This window comes from Wyeomyia smithii, chromosome 3, assembly GCF_029784165.1.
Source record: "Wyeomyia smithii strain HCP4-BCI-WySm-NY-G18 chromosome 3, ASM2978416v1, whole genome shotgun sequence".
NCBI classification, from domain to species: domain Eukaryota; kingdom Metazoa; phylum Arthropoda; class Insecta; order Diptera; family Culicidae; genus Wyeomyia; species Wyeomyia smithii.
In genome coordinates, this window is record NC_073696.1 from 168278745 (window position 1) to 168295578 (window position 16834).

The window sequence follows — 16834 nt, forward strand, 5'->3', positions numbered from 1 at the left end:
TGGTCGCTACCGTGAGGATCGAGGATTACCTTCCATGTGCAATCCAACCGTAGCGACGTCGAACATAAGGATAGATCCAAAGCGCTTGGGCGCGCTGGAGGTTTCGGGATACGTGTCATTTCGCCGTTGTTTAAAATAGTCATGTCGAAGTCATCGCAAAGGTTATAGATTAAAGAGGAGCGGTTATCATTGTAAGGGGAACCCCAAGCCACGCCATGAGAGTTGAAGTCTCCCAAAATCAAACGTGGCGAGGGAAGAAGTTCTATTAAATCAAAGAGCAGCCGTTGCCCAACCTGTGCTCTGGGAGGAATATATATTGAGGCAATACAAAGCTCTTTACCTTGTATTGTCATTTGACATGCGACAACTTCGATGCCTGGAATCGAGGGGAGGTTAATACGATAGAAAGAATAGCACTTTTTAATCCCTAAAAGTACTCCTCCATATGGGGTGTCTCAATCAAGGCGAATAATATTAAAATCATGGAAGTTGAGATCAATATTTGAAGTAAGCCAAGTTTCACAAAGGGAAAATGCATCGCATTTGTTTTTATTTATCAAAACTTTAAACGAATAAATTTTTGGTAAAATACTTCTACAATTCCACTGTAAAACAGAGATAGAATCCTTCATATACGCAGTTGAATTAGGCATCGAAGGATACAATCGCTGCAAGGAGGGGCCATTGGGCAGTCAACTGCTTCAAAAATGATCTAACTGTTGGGAGAAATGCTGTAAGAAAAATTTTAATTGGATCGGGTACATTGAAAGTTTCAAAAATCCAGTCCACAATGTCAGAAAATTTCACTAATCCAGAGTTTGTTTCATCAACTGGGAGTGCAAAAGGAACAACTGGGGTTTTAGATGTTCCTGGCAGTGCTGGGAACTCCTTCTGGGACTTTAAATTTGCAAGCCCAGGAGGAGTTTGCTTCGGTTTTTCCGCAGCACTGTTTGGTTTGCTTGTAACTTTCATTTCACTTTGAGAAATCTTAGGACCTTTTCTGGGAAGTTTAGGAGAGGAAATATTTTTCCTCTTTCTAGACTCCCCAGGATTGGCGTAAGATGTTTCCGCTGGTGAATCGTCAGAATCGGTTTCATCAGAGGACAACAGATCATAAGGGTTTGATGTAATAGGAGAAGTGGTAACGGTCTTCTTCAGCATCTCAGCGTAAGAACGCTTCGAACGCTCTTTGAGAGACCTCTTTATTTTATCCCTGCGCTGCATGTACACCGCACATGTCGAGAGCTCATGCTGACTCTCCCCACAGTGAATGCATTTTTCAGCATTTTTACTGCAGGAATCATCCGCATGATTCTCCCCACACTTGCCACAACGTGCCTTATTGCAGCAGTAGGCGGCGGTGTGGCCTAACTGCTTACAATTCAGGCAGTTCATGACGCGAGGCACATATAATCGCACAGGGAGACGAACCCGGTGGATCGAGACGTGGCTTGGTAGCGCTGATCCGGCGAACGTAACTCGAAACGAGTCTGACGGGGTGTATACTGTTTTGCCACCGATGATCGATGCTGACCGCAATTGCTTGCAGTCGAGCACCTTTACATCGGGACAGGTTTTGTTTTTAAAGCACCCTTTGGCACTTGCCAGTATACACTCGACGGACAGACTCGAATCGGTTATGACACCGTCGATCTCCACGTCTCGTGCGGGTATGTAAACGCGATACTCGCGTGTGAAGAGCTCAGAGCAAGCTATATCGTTGGCCTCTTTCAGGTTACTGACCACGACACGGAGCTTGTTAGGCCGGACCTTGGAAATTTCGGTCACGCCCTTGTACTCCTTCGTCAGGTCTCTAGAAATCTGCAAGAGGTTCAACTGTTTCGATTTCGGTCCCGCCTTTGGCCGAAAATAGACAGTATAGCTGCCCTGGGCTCCGTCTGGGTAAAGCCTGGGGCGAGGGGGGACTGAAGAATGAACAGGGGAGGGGGTAACAGAAGGGTCAGAGTCAGAGGGGTTCGGGGATGATGGCGTGGGAGGCGAGGGATCTACATCCATCCCGCTAAGTCTAGCGCACTAGCGCCGACAAGAGCACGTACCTTTTTACTTCTCCCTTCCAGTAAGGTTGGTTGTCCGATCGTTCGAAGTTGCAGCAGTTACAGCCAGCAGCACCAATACAGCAGCACCAAACAGCCACCAGCAGCGAGCCAGGTGTGAGATCACTCCACACAGCGATTCAACTCACTGTCAACTGATGGCTTCTTCTTTTTCCTCTTTTGTGTCTCGTCCACTGCTGTAGCACAATTCAGCCAGCAGCCAAATCGGCTTACGCACCAGCTGGTAGTCACGATGCGAAACAGTTGCACAAAGGCGCGACCTTGAACCCGGATTTATTTCACTCGACCAGGCAAACAATGCCAACACTTGTTCACACGTCTTTTGTTTTATATTCTATCGGAGCGATCACCGATCACACGTCCGATACTGATGCGTGTTCGGCACAGAATGAAAAAAACATAGTTATTTGAAAAATGTTATTAGAAGAGATCAATTTCACCTTATTTTATGGAATCTAGTTAAAAATTTTCTCAGCCTAAAATAAAAGCATACAAATTGCTCTGAGTGTTATACATTTAGAGCTATAGTCACTTTGAGGATCATGAAACAAGAAAGTTAAATAACTGAGTAATGGGGTCCTAAAGTTTTACACGGTTTTCTGATTTTTATATAGGGTATCAAACGTCTTCGTCAGTGGTTTTCTTCGGCAGTTTTTCTGCAGCAATCTTATGCAAAAAGGAGCCGAAGAAAACCACGGACAAAGACGTTCGATACCCTATCAGCTGAAAAAATAAAAAACTGCTCGAAACGCCTTAAATGACAGTTCTTCCATATACCGTACATGGGTGAACTGTCATTGAAGACAGTTCGAACAGTTTTTTGATTATTCATTTAAATCGAAGGAAAACGATGAACATTTTTCAAAAATCACGTTTTGCTCAGAAAACGCGGCTTTTTCAAATGATATATAAAAACTGGTATGGCTTTACTGCCGTGAGATGACATTGTAACGTAGATCCAAGTGATCAGTTTTTCAGTACGGCCCAAAAACGAAAGAATTCTTCGTCACTTTTGTATGGAAATGTATGCCAACGTCACTTTGTTGTTTTTTTGATTTTATGCAATGTATGAATAAGTAACAACGAAAAGGAAGATATCAAAAGATAGGTCCTCGAATAATGAACCAATTGGCATGAAAAACTCATATTCGAGAAAGTGGCACTTACGTCACTTTGTCATCTCACGGCAGTTTAGGACCCAATTGCTTAGCATTCATACAATTGTTAAACATCTTATTACTATCTTAGGTTATTAATTTATATTATATTATTTTTCATTGCAGTGGATGATTCTTCTGGAAAATACAATAAAGGATTTTTCTGGGGAAATAACTACTGGACTGGATCTATTACGCAATGTTCCTTCATTCACCGCAAAAACACCTTCAGCAAAAATCAAACGATGATCTCCAAAAATACCGATTTAACATATATCAACGGGAATTTTCTTGGCTCGTCGGATATGATGCATGAAAATCCTCCATTTGTTCCAGGTTTTTACATGCTCAAAGTGTTACTAAACAATACTCATAATCTTGGACCGGTAACTTCTTTCGACAGAGACATCCTAAGTCGCTAGATCTATTTTCTTTTTTAAGCCAAAACATCAACAGTTGTAGCATATAGTTGTTACACATAGCATATATCAAGATGGCTTGACAAAATAATTTTCTTTAATTCTTTTATCACCAATATTTAGTGGTTAATTTGTGAGTTCGAAATCCAATTTGTGGTAATTTGTGGTTGTGTGGTTTTCGAGAAATTTTCAAAAAAATGAGTCAAGCCATCTTGAAACATGATTTTGCTTCAAATGAATCGGACAACGATGATATATACATCAATCGAAAGCTCCTAATTTGTGGTTCACGAAAATGTAATTTTAATGTCATAATTACTAGTGTTTGTACGTAAATTTGTGTTTTATTGTTCACGTAGTTCTACGTTTTGTTTATTTGTTGTTGACGCTGCTGGTCGCTTGTAGCGTTGGCTGTTTTGCGGTGTTTGTCACTGCTATACTCAGAGCAGGATTTAAGGGGAGGGTCACACAACATTTTTGGGGCCCCCACAAATCGAGAAAGGTTTTTTCTCCATCAAAAATGAGATTCAAATTTCGATTTTCAGCGAGAATATTTGAACTTTCCTTCAGTGATATTTTTCGCGAGCGCCAATATCACAACTACCTCCATAAGAGTTCACCTCGGATTCTCTTGGAATGACACATTCTAATACACCAATTGAATCAAACCAGCGCGCATGGGAGGTAAAGCAGAGAAAGAAAATAACCCACAAGTTTTTTTCAATGCATTGCTGTTGCTTACTTGTCCGAATCAGGGATACCAGATGTGCTTTGCAAAATGCAGATTTTCAGAGTCCGTGTGCAGACTTTACAGACCTGCAGAAGCAGGGCCGTATTTAAGAGGGGTCCCACATTTTAAGGCCACCACAAATCAAGAAAAAATAAACTTGTCTCAATTAATAATGGATTTTGAAAGTCTGACCCCCAATAATCAAATCCGCTTTCTATAAGTAGTTTCAGAGTCTAGTGAATATTTCCTTTGAATTACATTTGAAGAATTTAAATTTGAATAGCAAACTTGCGAAATACATGCTAAACTAAAATTGTATTGCGTATTAATTTGAGTCTAATGGTTTCGAATGCAACTGGGGGAGCCGTCTTTTTTTCGAAGATGAAACTAATTATAAATAGGTAGCGTATGAAAAAATCAAGGCTGTCAAATATGGCATTGTGAATTTGCGAATTGAGCGTTGATTTTATAATTGATAATTTTTCAGCGAAGACACATTATAAAAAGATGTTCTGAAAATTTCTGACAAACTTTTGTTAGGTTTTCAAAGATGGATAAAGTTCATTCTGGGGCCCCCACACAAGACTGGGCCCCGGACCCCCCACAATCGTAAATCCGGCTCTGCTGCTGGTTCTGAAAAATAATCCGTCGAATTTGAATTGCTTTCCTTTGAAAGTACATTTTCGTTACCGGTATCCTTTTTACCAACAAATTTACACACATTCATTTTGCGCCTGGATGGCTACCTGAAATAACAAGTGTGTTGGCTTAGTTCCCCAAATCTCGATATTTACCATATTCCTCACACGCACGTTCAGTATAGCAGTGACAAACACCGCAAACAGCCAACGTCGCTATTGGCCAGCAGCGTCAACAACAAATAAACAAAACGTAGAACTACGTGAATAATAAAACACAAATTTCTTTACAAACACTAGTAGTTAAGACCTTAAAATTACATTTTCGTGAACCACAAATTAAAAGCTTTCGATTGATGTATATATCATCGTTGTCCGATTCATTTGAAGCAAAATCATGTTTCAAGATGGCTTGACTCAGTTTTTTGAAAATTTCTCGGAAACCACTTAACCACAAATTACCACAAATTGGATTTCGAACTCACAAATTAACCACTAAATATTGGTGATAAAAGAATTTAAAAAAAATATTTTGTCAAGCCATCTTGATAAATGCTTACACATATACTAGAGATGGTCGGGTTTGAAGTTTTTCAAACCCGTTCCCGATCCGAACCCGAATTTTTTTTCTGTCGAAACCCGAGCCCGACCCGAATCCGAACTTTTTTTATTCGTTCGAACCCGAACACGACTCGAACCCGAAAATTTTATTTCTATAAAACCCGAACCCGAAGTTGTGGAACCCGAACCCGACCTGAACCCGAGATTTCATAGCTTTTATAGTCGGGTTTCGGATTTTCATACCCAAACCCGACCTGAACCCGAAATTTTCAAACCCGAACCCGAATTTTTTTTTTCATCAAACCCGAACCCGACTCGTACCCGACACTTTCAAAAATTTTCAAACCCGAACCCGTCGACCATCTCTAACATATACCTACACAGGGCACGACAAAGAAAAACGAAAATTTTTGGGATTCCTTTTCAATCCCATTTTCATCTACTTCGAGCAATGATATCAAAATTCTCGAGTTCATCTACCTTTATTACCTTCGATTAAAAAAAAACTACCCGAAGCGTCCTGTTTGCCTTCACCCAGGGAAGCACTCGGTTCTCTATGATAAGGATATACGGTATTGACTGTAACAGTTTTAACACCAGCAACAATGAAAATAGGCGATATTTTCGAACCATTGGACACCTATGTGGCTGTTGGACACAGGACAGCAGAACAGCTTTTCGACGGAGAACAGAATAATTACTGTTTTCTTCGTCAACAAAAAAAAACATCTTTGAACGAGTCACCCGTAGTTCTTTTACCCACTCCGTAATCAAGTGGCGTTTCTCTCTCGCATTCGGAAAGGCGTGCAAGTCTTCTATGATGATTCTTCGCATCGGTTTTTCGCAATTTTGCTGGATTTTGCTGAACTGTAAAACCAGCATTTCATCCAGCAAAATGAATTGTGCTGTTTATCCAGTAAAGCGAAATTTCATTCAACTGCCAGCACCTTATTGTAACTTCAGCAAACTTGAATTCAACTACTGAATAATCAGCAATGTAATTTTGCTGTACATTCAGTAAAGCAAAGTATATTCTGCTGGTTAACCAGTCAGAGTAAAGGAACCATGTTGCCCTCAACCGCCACCATTTACCCACCTATAGCCACAGCATCATAACCAAATTACTGTTGAACTATACATGTGTATTTATCATATTTACTTTTACGTTTAATCTAGCTCCACAGTAATTTAGCTATGGTCCCGTACCGGCTATCAGTAACCTAGCTGTGATCCCGTATGAGCTTCACATCAGTTTGGCGGATTTCACTAATGACAGCTTGACGTGAAAATTTTTGACAAATCGATTTGCTCGCTGATTTCCAGCAAACATTCATTTACTGTTTGTGTTCAGCAAATTGTTTTGCTGTATTTTCGTGAATCATTGAATCAACTACTGGTTTTCAGTAAATTAATCAATTATACTGATTTACAGTAGAAATAAAATTGCTGAATGAAATTCAGCAAATTTTGGAACTGAATAACAGCAACATTTTGGAAAGAATGCTGTTAACCAAACTAGGGGTTTGCTTAGGGATACCATCCGTCCTGATTTAGCAGGACATGTCCTGATTTTGAGACCCTTTTTTGACGTCCTGATTTATTTTTCACTTTCTGGCATTTGTCCTGATTTTCATGAGATTTTCAATTTTGTAGTGTGATAAAAATATGCAGAATTTTTCAAAATCAATAACTTTTTCGATTCCAAAACACAACGGTCACTACGGACGATTTTGTTTTTGGTTGAATCTTAGTGAAGTAACGAGAGAAATCTTTTAGGTATTGTAAACGTTTAACATTTGGTTTTACCCTAGAAGGTCGAACTTTTTTTTTCCAATGTTCAGAGTAAAGTAAGGTGTTCGGCTATTGATTAAAGTTTGTTTAAAGATTTATTTTGCATGTTGTGGTGTCACATATAGTGTATTACATTGTTGGCAGCTGGGAACGTGAATGCCCTCACTAAATTGGTGGTAAGTTTTTCTCAGCATGTACTGAGCCGATCTGGCTGATTTTTTTAGCATGTATTATCTAACTTGTTACATAGCCGTTTTTGAAATTTCAAAAAATTGAAAAAATGGCGGCCATTTTAGTAAAAAAATTAGCTTTTTTCATAAAAAATCACTGTAAAAAATCATAAATCATTAAAAAAATTAGATATTGAAAAACGGCTATGTAGCGAGTAAAATAATCCATTTTTACATGCTGGAAAAAATTCAGCCAGATCGGCTCAGTAGATGCTGAGAAAAACTTACCACAAGTTAAAAACCATGGTTGCGCGAAAAACGCTGCCAATAGCGTAATACTCACTATATTTGCATTCATGACACACTAAATCTTCAAACATTCCTTAGTCAATAGCCAAAATACCCGAACACTTCACTTTACCCTAAACATCCAGAAAAAATATTTTTTTTTTAGACTTTCCAGTTAGTCCCCTCTAAACGGTTAGTTTAATTTGAAACAGTTTACATGTGCTGAACATCTGCCTATAAATTCAAAGCTGCGTAATAATATTGGGTCGTTTGAGAAGTATGTTGAACAAGTAAAGAAGTATTTTGGTGTTTTTGAGGTGCAAATCACATTTAACGTGGTAAATTAATTTGAACTTCGAAGAACAGCTTAGCTCAAATTTGTACCGAAAAAAGGTGTCCTGATTTCTTACTTCGACCAGATGGTATCCCTAGGTTTGCTGATATGCTTTCAGCAAAGTATTTTGCTGAACCATGAAGAGACATTTTGGTGTGGCAGTCATACTTCACAATGATGCCAGAACTGAAAAATAAAATTGGCCTTGCGATTGTTGAAAGAGCCTTCGACGCTTGTTCGCTCTCACATGAAATCCTCTTTCAAATTGATGCGATTTCGCATAAGTGCGAACTATATGTGCGTATAAAGTTTTAAATATTGTTCCTGTCCACAACGGAAGCAACATTTTGCGGTTTCTTTCATCTGCTTCCAGCTGTCAAACTATCGATAATTATCGATAGTATCAGTAAACTATTGATAGTTATCGAAAGCCATTTTAATCGATATTTCCCATCCTTACCATCGACGTCTGTCGGACGAGCAGCAAACCCGTTGTACCTTTTTTGTGCGCACATTTTCTTAAATTCCCAATAAAATGTTCTGATGCAGCACTTAAAAGTAAACGTGAAAGAAATAAGTCATTAGTTTCACAATTAACCCAACATTTGAAATTAGACATTTTCGCATTTTTTCCTTCCCCCCCCTGTGTATAACATTTTCGTGTATGATTACCTACTCAATGGAGATAAAAGATAGATAAAGTTGTATAAAATTTCATTTAGCCGGCACCTAAAAATATTTTTTTGTATAATACAGTTCATAGAACAGCAAATTATGAAACAATAAATCCAAGCTCAAAACCATTTTATTCGAAATATTTAAAAAAATTTTACAAGACCTAAAATAATCTGGCATATATCGAACAATCAAGTTTTTGAAAGTTTTGTTAATGGTGGTGTAAGGGAACTAATCGTAATTCCATTTATACTGTGATGCATGTCAATTCCTTGTCATTTAATGATATAAAGTATGGCAAGAAAGAAAGAAAGTATATCTAGCGACTTTTAATTTTCTTTTATTGTATTGTCAAAGAAGTTTTGAAATAATCGTTCTAACTAATATTTCTAATTCATTATAGCCAAGGACAGTACTGTTGGGTCTCTGCCTTCCTGGAACCTGCAAATTGAGCGACGTTGTCCAACTAACCCGCACGAGAGATTCTGCTGAACAGAGCTTCCAAGTATTAGGCGTGAGATCACCGACATTAAATAATTTTTCCCTATGGAAAGACTTCACGTTCCAGATTTTATTGTAATTGTGGTTGTTAAACATTAGCAAGTACTCATTCCAGCCATAATGATCATGATAATTTTAATATCTTAAACATTTACATCTACTATGTTTTCTCTCGCCTAATTCATGCCACATCCTATTTTATTTATTTCATCAAATATAGGTGACTCAGAAATCACGACGGGCACTTATTTTTACAGAACATGTCTTGAAAAATTTTGCTTTCACTTGACCAATTCAACAAAAAATGTCCTAGTTTAATTTTTTATTGCCATTTGACGGAAAATTTGCACAGATGTTCCTATGGGTTGAAGATATGATTTATTGCTATTAGTATTTTTTTTTCGATTCTGAATCACGGCTAGTGTAAAAATGATATTGAGGATTATAACTATTTTTATCATTAATAGGCACTTGACTTAAAAATACTTTTAAAGATAGATTTCCCGTTAGCACAAAAAACTTCGTGATGACATATAAATCATATTTACTGAGTCTTTTAATTTTAAAAATATTTTTAAAGCCAGATTTTTTTATCGTGGAAAGTTGGTAAGGACGGACACTGTGGGTAAGATGGACACTTTTAATATTTCACAAACGTGAATGTATTATGATAGTTGAGTGATGAGAATACCTTCTCTGTAGTGTGTTAACACTTTTGAGATGCTTTGTCGGTTTTCAGCAAGTCAACTGTCAAATTTGTAAATAAAACAAAGAATATTTTCGTGAACGCGCTATATGATGTAATTTTCATTCTACGGAAAATAGTGGAAAACTCGTGAAACTTATGTGTTTTCGTTTGTTCCCGATAGTATAGTGTTTAATTAGCCTGTCCTCGGTTTTCTAGTAGAAATCCAACAGATTTTTGATGTTTCGATAGAGAGCTATAATCGTTTGTAAAATTCACAGCCTGGTCGGGCAAGACGGACACACTAAGGTAGGGAAAGATGGACACACGGATTTTCCAAAAATTTTCACATGTAATATTGGCTGTGTACTACAGATGTTTACAAAGTATACCCACGAGAGAAACCAGCAGATAATAATCTCTTAGCAGTTAGAGCGGGCCATATACGTCGTGAATTTTTGCCTTCGTCCTAATCTACTCTCCCAAACTGTTCACGTGATGTATAGATGGACTCTAATAACGTAGAGTAGTGCATGGCCATCAATTAGCCGTAAATTATAAGAATACGTAACGTACTACATCTTTTTTGTAAGTATCATCTTTTACCATCGCAGTGTCCATCTTACCCACCCCAGGTGTCCGTCTTTCCCAACCATGTCAAAAAACATCAATTTGTAGTCATATTTTTGAAGACCCAAAACACATAAAACTTGGAGGAAGGTCACTAATACCAAAAATAATTATGACAACAAATGATCTCAGAAGTTTCAGTTTGTATGACTACTGCGATCTAAATAGCAATACCTGAGTAATTATTTAGGTTAAAACTTAAGGTGTCCGTCTTTACCAACCTTTATATCCAAGAAAGTTGTAGATAATTATTTTCTCCATCCAGAAAAAATAAGATATCAAACTTCTTAGGCTGTGGTTTTTTACGGCATGTTTTCTGTAGTAATCTTATGCAAAAACCTGCTGAAGACGTTCAATACCACATATGCTATGAAATGAAACCTACAAAATTTTTTTTTTCTTTTTGAAAACTTGCACGTTTTTTATTTTGTTTATTTGTTAACTTCAATTTTCTTTGTTTTTTTTTTTTGACGACATCTTTTTCTACTATACTGTTTTGAAATAGCATTCAAACAACTAAACATAATGTAATAATGAATGTGTTGTTGGATTAATCACATATACAAATTTTTAATGATAGTTATTACCACCACGTGGTGTTACGTGGTGTAAACCGAAGAAAAGGTTTAATGGTCAAATATCCTCATTCGTTTTTCCGTAAGATTTGTAAGATTTTCACAAAAAGGTAAACGAAATGATTCTAAGCATACAATGGCTAACAATGCCAACCAATTCTCGTCGCATTTGTTCAAAGGTGTTTGGAAGATAACGGACCATCATTGGATTCAGTTGCAGCTGCCTGACAGCGAAAATGATATATAAAAACTTTCGCAAGGTCATTACTTTCATTTGACGACGCGTACTGTTTTGTTACTGCCCTCATAGCGAATTGTGTTTGCTATCCTTTGTACTGAAGAGTTAATTAGAGATGCTCTCAAGGCAAGAAAGCAAATTTCTCGCCAAACATGTGAAAAGGGCCTCGTTTTCTCGTTTTTTTTTTGATTAATACAAGCGAAATCTGCCCTTAATAATATGATTTATTAATAAAAGAATTTACTCTTAATCAAACAATCAATTTGTATTCATCGAAAAACGTGAAATTGTGGCTTGTTCACGTATGGCACATGGGCCCTTTTCACATGTTTAGCGAGATTTCATATTGATAAATCCTTCGTTCTGTGGAAATTTCGTCAGCTCGTCTCCTGCTGGTTCGTACATGTGTCTGTATATGCGGCTTTCAAAACAAATCGTGTTTACTATCGTTTATACTGAAAAATTAATTTGAGAATCACCCTTCGATTGCTTCATTGCCCTAACACAGACATAGGTGTAGCCAACTTTATCATAAGGAATAAATGACGGACAAAATTTTAAAAAAGCTAAATTTAAATTGGTATTTATAGAAACAAGAAAAGAAAAATAATTATTTTTGGTTGCAAAAAAAAAACTAAAGCTGGGATATTTCTTCTAGTCAAATTTGAATCAAGTCACATGAATTCTGCACTAATATTAAGAACAAGAAAGGGGGCTTCGAGTTTGTTAAATCTATTTATTATAGCCAAAACAATGAGTACATTCTTAGGCTCCCTCTTACCGCTCTACTTGACCCTTTCCTTACGTTAAATTCCAGAAAAAAATCACATACAGTTTTTTTTCTGTATGGACTTCCTCACTGCGACCAGAATCGTAGATCTATTGTGAGATATGCCCGGGTGTCTGCTGTATTCCGCACTTCTGGTAATAGCAATACCGCTACTGAGAAGTGGTATGCTTATTATTATTGTTCATCAGTGCTTGTGTGTAATGTGATACTCTTCCTTACACGCTTACTGTTCCACTATACCGATACACGTTCGATAATTCCCTGGAGAAGTTTCGTCGTGCGTCCTTCTGGCCAATTTTATTGATAAGAGGGACTTATTTTTTGTTAAGAGGAAGTCACGCAAAGGTATTGTAGATTTCAGCGTAAAGAAAGGGTAACTGGTGGGGAGCCTGAGAATAAACCCATGCTTAAGTCCTTTTTGACATCGGATGGCCTGGTTCTACTAAGATTCGAACCCACGACCATCCGCTTGACAAAGCGGACTCTGTAACCTTGTGGCTACGCAGCTCTTCACGCAGAGATGAAATACCTCTTCAGGCAGTTATAATTGCCGATACATGAAAGGGTAACTAACGAGGCTTGGTAAAGAAGAGCAGCAGAGTCAATTTATATGCTCGTAGAGCGAAGGATTGAAGTGTAAAAATACGTCACTACCACGGTGACAAAGTAACCTTTCTTTCTGCAACAGACGTTAAAGATGCGGGGTAAACTCGGTCTCTGGCAAAAACGATTGTAACACTTCCTTCTTTCCTTCTCCTAACCGACCGTAAGTACTTAGCCAGCGCTATCATCGATCTATATCGTAGCGGAAGCTATTGTATTGTTGTACATTGAAGATGGTGAATTAATCCCAAATTAAGCAACTTACGGTGTTTCTTTGTACAACTTCGCTATTTCAAATCTAGCATGGAGGAGCAAATACGAAATATGCAGTTGTTCATGTATCTCGTTTGTATTGTAACATTTTTACTCAAAAATAATGTAAATAGGGTAACTGACGACTCCATCAGGTGATATGCATTGTGGGCAGGATTCAGTTTGTCAAGCTCTACTGCTTTTATTGCACTTAGAAACTCAATATATGTTAACTTACCTTGAACGTTGAAGTTTTTCTGTTCGCATGAATGAATCACTCCATTGAAAACTCAAACATATTTATTGTTTTTTGACTCAAATAAACTTCCATATTCACACATCAAGATATTTCACCCGGCCGAAGAAAACTTTCACGAAACACATCTTCACCGCTAGCGATATTTGGATACAAATTTCTCGAGAAATATACATATGTTCACCCTCAAATAACCTTAGTTCCGTCGTACACACATCACACAGGTTGGTTTACTTTGTCAGCAGACAGTACGGCATGTTGCTGGTGTTTTTGTTGCCAGAACAAAAGGGAACTATTTTTGTTGCAAAACGTGCCGTATCCTTTTTTTTAATAGAGTTTATGACATCTGAAACCATGTTTTGATGTTTATTGAATTGCAATTGCTATTTGCATATTTCTACACAAAGAAATTACTTTATAAATCAAATAGATATAGTCATCAGATTTAGAGTACAAACATATTTCGCGGTAAATTTGGAATTGCTATTCGCATATTTCTACACAAAGAAATTACTTTATAAATCAAATAGATATAGTCATCAGATTTAGAGTACAAACATATTTCGCGGTAAATTTGGAGCCACTGCAAACGCTGCGCACTGCGCAAATATCTCGATCCCTTTTGTTCTCAAACAGTAAACGACAACATGTATCAATCCCTCGGCAATCGTGTGTACAGAAGCGCAGCAAATACATATACAAAAATACAAATATGACATCACTAGTAAAAATTTGCTCGTACAACTTATGACGTCAGAATTCTACTTATACTTTAATTGCGGAATAACGAAGAACGTTTATTTGCAATTCATAGCAATGAAACCAGATGAAACGAGTGTAGTTTTACAAGCTTTCTTTCTCTCTCTGCTACTGACGAACTAAACCAAATTCTGACTACAATGGAAATGCCTTGACCAAAAAGGAACTGTAAGAGTGGATTTTTTGCAATTAAATTTAGAAGCTCCGTTGAACTTCTTGTGACTTTTCTTGATTTTTCCAATATGATAGAAAGTAGGAAAGTATGCTAGAAAAATAATAAATGAAATTAAGCAGCTTACTAAAGAAGGATGACACTTTATAAAATGACAAACGACATAGACTGACGAGAATTGGTAATTTACCCTATATGGCTTACGAAATTAAGTTACACGCGCCGATGTTAAAAATATTTGCTAGGACGAGGCTACTGCAACTAAATTCAGTGACGGTTTAGTGAATTTTCATTTTCCATCACCAGTCTAATTTTTCATATACCTATTATCGAAAAACTTGAAAGGTTTGGTGTTACATATTTTTGTTCTATTTATTCATTTCGTCTGCCAATGTACACTACTCTCATTTTTTGTGTAAAATATTGTCATGTTTACAAAATATTAACTTTGTTCAATGGTGACAATGAAACTTAATATTCAAGCTTAAGATAATTCCGAGTCGTGAAACAACTTTCTACAGTTTGATTTCTCAATATAATTACAGCTTCTGGTGTTATCGTTTTTCAGTTACATAATATTCGACTGCATTTTGTCACTTTAAGTTTTAGTTTTTTTTAGTTTTTTTTTACACTTAGTTGAATATCTGCATTTCTTTCACAAAACTTTGATAATTGGTTAACCGAACATAATTCAAGTAATTTCAGAAGTCCTACTTCACTGTAACTTGAAAACTAGCTGTGCTACGTCGATGTAGTAAATGTCACACTCAAGTGCTAATAAATTACACTTACGTTTTTTTTATTTACTCAATATTATACACAGACTTCGCAGCCAACTGTTTAGTGAACAAGACAATTGCGGGACTAGCGCTACGATCCTACTGAAACTAACAGTCTCTCCCGAGACTCGAACCTACGACGACCGGCTAGTCAGGCCAGCATTGAACCGCAATTTTTTTATTAAAGTTCATTATTATGTGTAAATTGTCAAATTTCAATTAAGTTTTTTTAGGTTTAATTGAAGTTTATTTTAATACAGATTATTTTCAAATTCAGGTTTTTGAATTCTATTTTAAAAGATGTACTACTCTATAAAGGTTTTGCAGGTCTTTTAACGATGACTTCAAAAATTTAGGTTCATGAATAACGATATTTTGTTTCACAAGTTTGTTTTCTTTTGAAGTTTATTGACAATATTGAATGCAACAATTTTACGTAACAAAATGAGAAATAGAAACCTTTTTTTAATTTGTGAAGTTCTGCAGAATACGTACAGATCGTTACTACTTACTAAACTTTTCATACTCTCCAAAGCCATTTTTGCAATTTTTATAAATATAACGTTTTTTGTACATAGTTCAATCATTTGCTTTCAGCGGAGCTACAATCATCGTATCGCTACTGTTAATAGGAGGTACGGGATGTGACCTGATACTCAGAAAGAGATACGAGGAGAATTTACGCATGAAAAAGTATTCCAAAGATTTAAGCTCAGAGTCATCTTCCGGGCTTGGTTGTACTACCTATGATCTCACGCGAAACATACCTGAGAAAACAGCAAAAACAAACTGCGAGGCTTTCGGTATTCCTACAGGAGTCAATAATAACAACTCAGATGAAAATCTTGCTATTGAACCTACTTCCAATGAGGATGAAAAACTAAGTACAAAAATATTTATGATATTATGATTTTAAAGAGATAATGAGATGTGTTATTATTTTCAGGTGTATGGACTGAGCTGCTTTTGTCGTTTTCGATCGTAACAAACTTCCGTGCTATTTGTGATAAAAATGTTGGCAGTGATACAATTCCATCTATTCACGGGCTACGCGCACTTTCAATGCTTTGGGTTATTCTAGGTATACAATGGTTCACTATAATCAAATGAATAAATTATCTCATAACTGTCACTTTTCGTCGCAAGTGCCTTGTTGAACACCTTGGTTTCTGAACGAGAAGGCAGGAGACATCAGGTCATAAAGTTAGGAAAAACAGATAATAAGAAAGATGTGATATCCATATAGTGGCAGACTATTACTCGAACCTTCAATGTGCTCGACTAAACGAAACTAAGTAAAAACGTTTTCCAACATTTTGCCTGGACATAAAACTGGCATTAAAATTAATGATAGTAAAACAAATAAAAAAGGAATTGTTCTTAAAAAAGAGAACGTTTCTTCCATTGTGTTAATCATTCATTCTGAATTTAGTGTTTCAAAAACGCACATACAACGTTTGTTTCTTGCGTTGAAATTATTTATCAAATTGGTCGCAGGGGTTAATACGTGCTACGCTTCAATAGAGGTGGTTGGCAATGATAATGCTTGAGTGAGACGCATCTTACGTTTAATAAATGTTTAGTAAATTGTTTTAAATTTAAATAAAAAAAAAGAGAATTATTGGACCACCGCATTTCAAAACGTGTCACCCTAAAGGCCAAACAAAAAAATACGAATCTTAAATTTTTTTAATCAAGTACATACATCGATTTTGAGCAAGTTTGCAAAAAAAGAGAACAATCTTATTAAGGCTTT

General features: G+C 36.8%; 1 protein-coding gene across 2 annotated transcripts in view; it reads left to right on the forward strand.

Moving 5' to 3' along the window:
- LOC129730315 (nose resistant to fluoxetine protein 6) overlaps window positions 1-16834 on the forward strand; it is a 126588-nt gene that overhangs the window by 63674 nt on the left and 46080 nt on the right. The window contains exons 2-5 of one of the 2 annotated variants that reach the window (XM_055689561.1): window positions 3359-3618; window positions 9242-9414; window positions 15676-15962; window positions 16025-16159. In XM_055689561.1, the coding sequence (XP_055545536.1) occupies window positions 3359-3618; window positions 9242-9414; window positions 15676-15962; window positions 16025-16159 (855 nt within the window). Of the gene's footprint in view, window positions 1-3358; window positions 3619-7801; window positions 8722-9241; window positions 9415-15675; window positions 15963-16024; window positions 16160-16834 lie in introns of those variants that run through there. The other variant, XM_055689562.1, reaches the window with a different exon arrangement.